We start from the raw sequence: 9,070 nt of genomic DNA, 5'->3' as shown, positions 1-9,070 counted from the left end.
TTTTAACAAAGACAAAGTGGGGGGAAGGGCTGTGGTAGTGAGTAGTTGAAAAAAACAGGAAAAGGTCATTGTGACTGAAGAACAGGAGAATCTAAGAAACCGGGTATTTAGATGGATACCTCAGGTCAGTGGCTTCTTCTGGAGCATGAAGTGCCTCTCATATTGCTTATTAAAATGATAGATGCCATTTTTTAGATAGATGCCATGTACCAGATACTTTATATACATATTAGTCACTTTCGTCCAAGAGAAGTCAAGTGACTCACCCAGTGATTGCATTTAGAAAGTAAAGGCACAAAGATTCAAGTTCAAGTTTTTCAGTCCAAAGTCTGTGCCCTTTCCACTATGCTATGGCTCTGCTCCAGCAGGAGTGTGGGTGAAGTTATCATCAACTCTGTTGAAAGTTGGGTGAGCTTAACATTGGCAATAATATAGGTAATAAAAACTCTGGATAATGGAAAGAGACTTGGGGAGAGGGCTGTCTGGCAATGATAGATTTGCTTCACAGTTCCCACTCCAGTGAGTTCTTCTTAACGTGGTCTTAAGGCAAAAGGAGTGAAGAAGCCATGGAGGAAAGAAATAAGGAGGGAAAAAAATTTTAGTAATTTCCAAAAAGTACATTCATAATGTTGACCTGTATTCTAAAATATAATTTTTATTACAAGTATTCTTTTTATTAAAATATGCAAAGTGTATATAAATACTGATTATATTATAGGAAAACAACATCAACAGCTGACAATCAAAGAGTCTTGAGGACTATTTTGAGGACAACTGAGTCAGTTGCCAAGAAGTATTCAAGATCTACCACTAAATGCAACCCATGTTTTCCAAACACATCCTTCACAATCTCCACATTGTCTCTTCTTATGTAACTCTTCCAGTCACATGCATGTGAGTGCAGATGCACACACAGACACACAGACACACACAGACACACACAGACACACACACACACACCCCTAAAATTGCACTGGAAATATACATGCTGTGTGGGGAAAGGAGCAACTTCCCAAAAGATCCCCCTTGTTTCTTTGTTAGCATCACCTGGTGGCTCAGGCTGTGCCTTTAGAAGTAAAGATGCTCCCAATGGGACACTGGTCTTTTGGTCTCTTTAGCTTATCATGCAAGCCGAGTCCTCTCTTTCCATCCCTTATACACTCATGTCACGTCCATATATCTGAAAGGCAGCCTCCCCTGAGGTAGATAGTAGACCCACCCCAAGAGGTGAGTTAACAGGTGTCCTTTTCAATGTGCCAAAATGCTCTTGGACACTTTAAATGAGTGTAGGACAGTCTGGTAGCTGCTTCTTCCTGCCTCTGCATCTTCGCATGGCAGCGCGGAGTTTCGTGTTCTTCAGTCGTACTCCCCCTCCTGTCTGGCTCATGAGATGAGGAACTATAGACCTGCTGGACCCTGTGGTCTCAAGATACTCTTGGCTCATGTCTTCTCACTTGACCTTAAGTGGGCTTAAGAAGACTCTCATTCAAGACCATATCTTCAGTGCCTGTAACAAGGAACCACATGGAGAGAATCCCAAAGTGCTTTTCTTAGAGCTTATATAAGCCAAAAAATGTCTTAGATTCCTCAAAACTGACCAGAGACAGTTCAGATACATTGACATATAAATGGTCAGCACTGGTGAGATTGAATACCGCTCCCAGGTAGCTGCTGCGGGCCCACATCTGGCCAGTAGTGCAGTAGTTCATTATCTTCCCCTCCATCAGCACCAGGTCCTGGGGATACTTAGAGTTCCTCATATAGACCTTGTGGTTCAGGGGCTGGTTGTTGCAGGACTGACCCCTGAAGTACACTTTGGAATACACAAAGTACAACCCAGTATCATTGATCACAAGGCCACCCTTCTTATACTTCACCCCAGAGACAAGGGCAATTCCATACGTGTCTTCCCATTCCAGAGGGATGGATCTTGAGTTGGACTTGCCTGAAATCAAATCAGAGAGGAGCTTTCAGCCGGGAGTGCTCATGTACCTAACAAATGAAGTTTCCAAGGCAAAACTGTGGGCCTTTCCTTGAGGAAATGACCAAAATGACATAACCCATACAGACCTGGCTAGTGGGTCAGACTCGATCCCTCACTGAATTCCTGAGAGACCTCTATCAAATTGCTTGCCTCAATTTTATCATCTACATGACTGGGACAATAACATATATCCTAATCAATTACAATGAGACATTACTGAGATTATTTTAGTTCTCTGGAACAGAGATTCTATGATCTTCAGAACTAACACCAAAACTTCTAGGTTTTGAGGTGTCTCCATGAGGAAAAAAGCCAAACCTAAGGAAATTCTAAAGTTGGGAAGAACCCTTAGGGATCATCTGTTCCAACTCCTCACCTATGCTAAGGAGTCCTCAGTACCCCCACTTTGGGCTAAAATCCCCTTTCTTTTATGTCCACACAGCGGTATATTCATACCTTAAGCAGAGAACGCTCTCCACTACTGAAATTATCACTTATGTACCTGTATTTCCTTATTAGATTTTAAGTTCCTTGAAGGCAGGAACCACGTGTTATTAATCTACATGCCCCCAAGGCTCGGCATACAACACGTGTTCAATAAATATCTGGTGATCCAAACTGGATCATTCTACAGCCTCTGCCTAAATAATTCCAGGGGCAGTGGCATACTACTTTCTGTGATACTTATCCACTTTTCGGATATTCATGGATTGTGCTCTGGGAATGCCCACACCACATTGCTCTCAAATCACTTCACTTCACTACATGACCACACGCAGGAAGTCCACCAATGCCAGGACCGGGCCTTTCCTCTCACTCCTACTTCTACTCTTGCACAAAGCAGAGTGAAGCTCTTCCAGAAAACCAGAAAAGCGCTGACTAAAATAATTGATCCCTCCATCCCTTCCCAGATCTCACCTTTTGAACGCATGCCCCAAATCCCCTAAGGGTCTTTGGAATGATTGAAAAGAGTGACCTCCTAACGAGCAGGGGTCATGTTATAACCAGCTCCATTTTGCCAGTTCAGAACATGGCCTAGACAATTGCAGGGGTTCAGTATGGGTGCGAGGCTGACTTCACTAGAAAGATGGGACTATTCTTGGGTGTCAAATGCTGTCACCAGAAAGTAGCAACTCCCTCCAAGCACAGTACCCAACCAGCCACTCTTTCTGTCAAAGGCTTTTCCAAGCCCCATGTATCCTTCAGATACAGACCTGTTAAATGGGCCACTTTTCTCAGCTCCCTTTTTTCAGAGGGTGGGTTGGGTTGACCTGTATCATAGAGAGATGAAAGATACATGTAAAAATGAGATACCAACTATTCTTTTGTTGGGACTCAACTGATCATTTAAATAAAAGTGATTTTTTAAAAACATAAATGATACAGTCTAACACATACTATAGTCTAATATAGTTTAACATATACTATATATGTTATTACATATAAAATAATATAGTTTAACATATACTAATCATTCAAGTCCAAACTATAGAACTCCCAGCAACCTGTACTTCAGAAAAAAGAGGTTAAAAAATAAACCAAATTGAGATAGACATATGCACAAATTATGTCACAAAGAAACAATAAAAAGGTTGATTGATAAAGAGCTATCATATCAGTTACTGCATTTGAACTTGCCACAGTCCTTTGAGATAGAGATTATTGTCCCACCTTATAGACAGCTAAATGAACTTAAAAGGTGGGTGCTTTGTCCAGGAAGACCCAGCTACTCAGTGTCAGAAGAGGAGGGACACTCAAGTCTCCTGGTTCCAAATTAGGATTTGTTTTTTTACTTGTCCTGCAGCCTTGAGGACTCCACAGGACAGAGGCCAAAGACTATGATTTCACCCCCTGGCCACTAGGTCTTCCCCCCAGTGGCATTTGACCACCTGCCCAAATTAATCATCCTTAGATCTCAAATGCCTTGAGTAGCTCCCCATTGAACGTATAACTGTGTAAAATTTTCCCCAGCCACATGATCTCTGCCTGTCTGTCCAGCCTCACTTCCTCTGCTTGCTCATGTCGGCCAAGGCTGCACGAGTTCTGATGTAACCTGAACACAACCAGCTTCCAGCCCCTGTGCCTTTGCTCCTGCTGTTCGTCTGCTCAGAATGCCCTCCAAACAGATCTTTGTGGTAAACTCCTATCATCCTCTAAATACCACCCGCAATACCTCTTTCTTGGGGAAATTCTCTCAGGTGTTTTTAATCCAGTACAGTTTTTCCCTCCTTTGAAACCTAGAATCACTTTGTCTTTCCCTCTTTTGTCGGTTCTGACTCCCCATTTCTGTGGTAACTGTATAACTTGTCTTATTCCCCCCAAATAAATGCAAATTTCCTACTATATGTTTAATCCAATGGAGTACTTAGTTCAGTTTCTAACTCAGGGCATGTGACCAGTAAATATTTGGGAAATTGAAAGAGTTAAAATAGACAACAGTTGCAAAAGTAGAATTATTTCTCTGACTTCAAATATTTTAACTAAAGAGAGCCATCACTTAGCTAATAAATTCAACTTAGATGTTTAAGAAAGATTCATAGAAAGGCCCTCATCCACATCAAGCTCATAGCGATTAGCCTGTAAAACCCACATGTGGAGTGACATTGCCCCGACCAGCTGAGAACATGACCTGAACAATCATGACCTCTCTAGCCACCCGAGACCACCCACCATGAATGAGGTGTTAGCGAACAGGAAAGGCAAAACTGAGTCTCCTCTACATTCCTATACCACAAACCATCTGTGCAATTAGTCTGGCATTCAGCCATGTACTGACAGGAAATGGAACAGAGAACCACAGGTTGCGTATCTTTCTATCCCTCACAGAGCTTTGCACACTGTGATTCTCATTGAGGGTCCTCAGTAAAAATATCTGCTGGATAAGTGCTGAAATAAAATGGAAATAGATCCTATACTTCAGTGATGACTGTTTCCTGCCCCCGGGGCCTTTGCACATGCCGTTCTCACTGCTGGAATGCTCTCCCCTATCCTCCCACACCACCCCACACAGAGGCATGCGCACAACACCTCCTTAGAGGGGACTTTCCAGACCACTCTATGTTACACTGCACTTAGTAAAATTTGAAATTATATTGTCTGCTTGCTTGCTTTTGTTTACCCTTTCCTGCGTGCTTAAGCTCCCTAAGGGCAGGACCCTTGTCTCTCTTGTTCTCATTCATCACCAACACCCAGCACTGGCACATAAGAAGCACTCCAAAAACATTTGTGAATGAATTAAAGACTTAATGAGTTAACTGTGGAAAAATGGAAAATGAAAAAGGAGCAAATAAATACGTTTAAATAATCTATAATAGTTTTTCTGGCATGTATGCCAGAGAAAATCGTTGTTAATTTGTTGAACTATAAATCCTTCTAATTCTTTACTGAGAACATAAAAATATGCATGTGCACTTATATAGTCAATTTAAACTAAGCCTACTGTTTTATAACTTGTCTTTTTTATCTAACAATGTAGAACACACAATCTCCATGGCCTTAAATGTAATTATATGGATTTCATTTGCTGCATATGATGCCCTCTGAATATACCATGATGTATTTAATCTCTTGTTAAGAGGCATTTAAGTTTCTTCTGACTTTATTATAGATAGCCTTATAAGGAAATGACAAACACCCTTATTTCTGAGTTTTTGGGTCTATGTCTCATTACCTTATTAAGATAAATTCTTAGTGATGAGAGTACATGGTCAATTAACACTTTTTGTTTTAAAGATTTTATTTATTTATTTGACAGAGAGAGAGAGTGTGTGAGCACAAGCAGGGGGAGAGACAGTCAGAGGGAGAGAAAGAAGCATGTTCTGCAGGCTCCCCTCGGAGCAGAGAGCCTGATGCGGGGCTCGATATGGGGCTCGATTCCAGCACCCTGGAATCATGACCCGAGGCAAAGGCAGTTGCTTAACTGACTGAGCCACCCAGGCGCCCCAGTAAATTAACACTTTTAATCCTTTGGTACATTTTCCAACTGGTCTTCAGAAAAGGTATAGCAATTTACATGTTCCTTGGCTGTCAATTAATGTTTAAGCAAAAATTTTCTCTCACATTTTTGCCAATCTGTTTTTTTTTCATCTTTACCAATGGGATGAATGAAAATGGATATCCCTTTGTTTTAATTTGCATCTCTTTTCCTATTAATAAAGTTGCTACTTTCTTCTCCATGGGGAAATTCACCAAGATCTGGTCCATCTGGGTTGATAAGAAAGTACTTGTTTACTGGAAGAGGTGGACCTGACTCATCTATTCACTTGACTTTTAATCACTAAAATGATCCCAGAGAGCGGGTGAAATATGAGTAATTAGGGACCTGTTTCACCAGCCACATTCCACTGATTTTCAAAGCTATTTTATTTTAGAAATCCTCCAAAGGTTTTATTTTTCTAACAAATATTTCTACTCTGCTTGAATATATCTGGGCTTTCTAACATTTAGGGACTTGGACCTAGAACTAGAGACCAGAGCTTCCAAGGGATGGTTCCTCCAGAGCTTACATTCTGGAGCAGTAGGGTGACCATAGGGCATAGGGCACCAGTCTATATGCTGGAAAGCCCTGTAGGTGACAAAGCACCAGAAGCCTGTGTTCCTTCTAGCCCCAGTTCCACACCAGCCATTTGGGGCATATCCCTAATCTATCTGGTATTCTGTTTCTCTTCCGAGAAGTGAGATGACTGGACCAGATTTGCTCCAAGCTCCCTTCCAACTCTTACCAAATTCGAAGTTCAATGAATCTTAGTTGAATGAACCAGAGCATCTTAAATCTACCTGACCACAGTTTCCAAACTGTGTCACACAAGGTCAGTGTTCAACATTTTCATCTTCTCCCTTGTCCTGAATCTCATACAAAGGACTTTCTTTTATTATTGAAGGGAGCTCATTATTGCCTTTGTGGGGAAAGTTGGACTAGCCCTTGAGAAATGGCCAAAGTCTTCCCTCCAAGACTGCCAGTGAGTGCAAAAGAACAACTTTAATGTGGATGATTAATTGCCCACTTTTTAAAAGCTTAAAGGGGCACCTGGGTGGCTCAGTCAGTTAAGCATGAGATTCTTGATTTCAGCTCAGGTCATGATCTCAGGGTCTTGAGATGGAGCCCTGCATCAGGCTTTGTGCTGGGTGTGGAGCCTGCTTAAGATTCTCTCTCTCCCTTTCCCTCTGCCGCCCCCCAATAAATAAATAAATAAATAAATAAATAAATAAATAAAAGCTTAAATATATCCTAGACATTTTTTTTTAAATAAAGCTTGACTCTTCAGTAATCTCTTACAGAGTTTAAAGAGGAGATGACTTTTCCCAGAAACATCTGTCTCTGCCCCCTCCACCCCCCACCTCCCTGGGAGTTACAGCCACTGCCCTGTTCATGGAAACCAGGATGCCTGAGGAAGGGGACAGGCCTGGAACAAGCTGGATATGTGTCATCTCTTTCCAAAGTCAAATGGAAATTATTTGAATTGTGTGCAGTACTCAGTTATACTGATTTTGAATGATTACATTCACTCGATATGTTAGGGCAGTTCGAGGAATCAAAATGACCAAAGATTCCAAACTAGCCTGGATTCCTTTTGTAGTACACATGTGTCCAAGAATGGGATGGAATTCAACGCCTTCAGCCAACATGGCTCAGCCATGAGGACTGTCTTTAGAAACTCAACATACGTGCATTAAAGGACTCACCTATTTGCTTCTCCAAAGATGATGCTATATGACTTTGGCTGGTGGACTGGCAAAAGAGAGAGAAAAAAAGATGCATAATAAATATGAAGATCTTTAAGCTACAGGAGGCAAAGTTGTCAAATAAACCAATAAAATTGAGAAGGGAATCTCCACACCTCAGAACCTCTCCTAACTCAGACTCTGGCCATGCCATCGTGTCTCACCGTGCCTCAGTTTTGTGATTTGGAAGAGTTCTGATATTTTTAAGTATTTTCAAGGAAATTTAGTTTGGTCATTTAAACAAATTCACTCCTAAGCAAGACTCCAAATTCCTTTTCTTTCATGAATCACTAATCTCTAGGTAGGGGTTCAGCAGGCGGACTGGCCAGCTGAGAAAGGAAGAATTGTCACTGCCAGTCCTATTCGGGCCCTGATCCTTTACAAGAGAGCAAATACCCCTTTCACTCATTTGAGCCTCCATTTCTCTGCCTCTGGAATAGAACGACTAGAATGATCCACTTCGAAGACAGGAAAAAAGGACTAAAATATACTTTGCAAGAGGCCACAGTCCCTTTGGGCTTCGGTATCCCTTCGCCCTCCGCTGCAGCAGAGCTGTCTACACCCGGTCTCCATAGCACAGCAAATGCACACGCTGGCTTACCTCTCTGAGTTCGGCCAGCTCCTTCTGTAGGTGAAAGAGCTGGAACATGCCCAGCCCCAGTCCAACCAGGGCCACCAGAACCATGAAAAACATCACAAGGAGGCACGCGCCTGGGTTGTGGTCCCTCCGCGTCTTCACAGGCGGCAGCGGCAGCGGAGCCAGCGGTGGTGGCGGCGGTAGTGTTGGTGGCGGTGGTGGCGGTGGCCTCCTGGGTGGCGGTGGCCTTCCCGGCACAGAGGATGGACACGGGAGGACTGAGCCGGGAGGGGCCCAGGGAGAGCCGGCACTGCTGTCCACCCAGTAGATTTGGGGGTACGGGTAGTTCAAGGGCTGCTGCATGGCAGCCGGTTCGGCGAGCTGGCAGCCGGTTCAGCGGGCTGGCCCCTGCAAGGTGTCCGGGCCGGGGCCGCTGTTTTTCTGACTGCTCGAGAGAAGAAAAGCCGGCTCTTTCTTTATAGAGTTTCCATGGCCAAGGGAAACACCTCTCTTTCGTTCTCTCTTTCCTTCTCTCTTTCTGCTTCTCAAAGAGACACCCACTCACTTTGCATCTGAAGCTGAGAAGCCTCAAGACAAGAGACTCAGAGCAAACCCCGGGAAGTTTCCGCCCACAAGTTTCTGATGAAAGCCTGCAGGGCCCCGTTGCCGCTGCGCTACCTGAACCGCTGGTGGGATAGCCTTATCTTTCTCAGGCCCTGCGAGAGCGGGCAGCACTGGGCTCAGCCCAGTGGGCTTTGTCCAGCGGCCAGCTCCCGGGGGGGGGGGGG

At 43.5% G+C, this 9,070-nt stretch overlaps 1 protein-coding gene across 1 annotated transcript; it reads right to left on the bottom strand.

Annotated features, from left to right (window-relative positions):
* Positions 1-635: 635 nt before the first annotated feature.
* FASLG (Fas ligand) lies at positions 636-8,993 on the bottom strand. Its single transcript, XM_008696385.2, has 4 exons — positions 8,307-8,993; positions 7,667-7,712; positions 3,199-3,255; positions 636-1,945 (listed from the first exon to the last, which is right to left on the bottom strand). The coding sequence occupies exons 1-4, from the start codon at positions 8,643-8,645 to the stop codon at positions 1,551-1,553; spliced, it is 837 nt and encodes a 278-aa protein (XP_008694607.1). The 5' UTR covers positions 8,646-8,993; the 3' UTR covers positions 636-1,550.
* Between the last annotated feature and the right edge of the window lie 77 nt (positions 8,994-9,070).

The sequence above is a fragment of the Ursus maritimus genome, unplaced genomic scaffold (assembly GCF_017311325.1).
Source record: "Ursus maritimus isolate PB19 unplaced genomic scaffold, ASM1731132v1 scaffold_2, whole genome shotgun sequence".
NCBI lineage: Eukaryota > Metazoa > Chordata > Mammalia > Carnivora > Ursidae > Ursus > Ursus maritimus.
The sequence above is the reverse complement of the archived record's forward strand: the minus strand, read 5'-3'. Positions and strand labels throughout refer to the sequence as shown.

Excerpts from the sequence above, each read along its gene's own strand:
- FASLG (XM_008696385.2), bottom strand. The coding sequence starts at position 8,645 with ATGCAGCAGCCCTTGAACTACCCGTACCCCCAAATCTACTGGGTGGAC. Across the intron at positions 7,713-8,306 it reads AGCTGGCCGAACTCAGAGAG|TCCACCAGCCAAAGTCATAT; the intron begins GTAAGCCAGCGT and ends CTCTTTTGCCAG. Across the intron at positions 3,256-7,666 it reads ATCTTTGGAGAAGCAAATAG|GTCAACCCAACCCACCCTCT; the intron begins GTGAGTCCTTTA and ends TCTATGATACAG.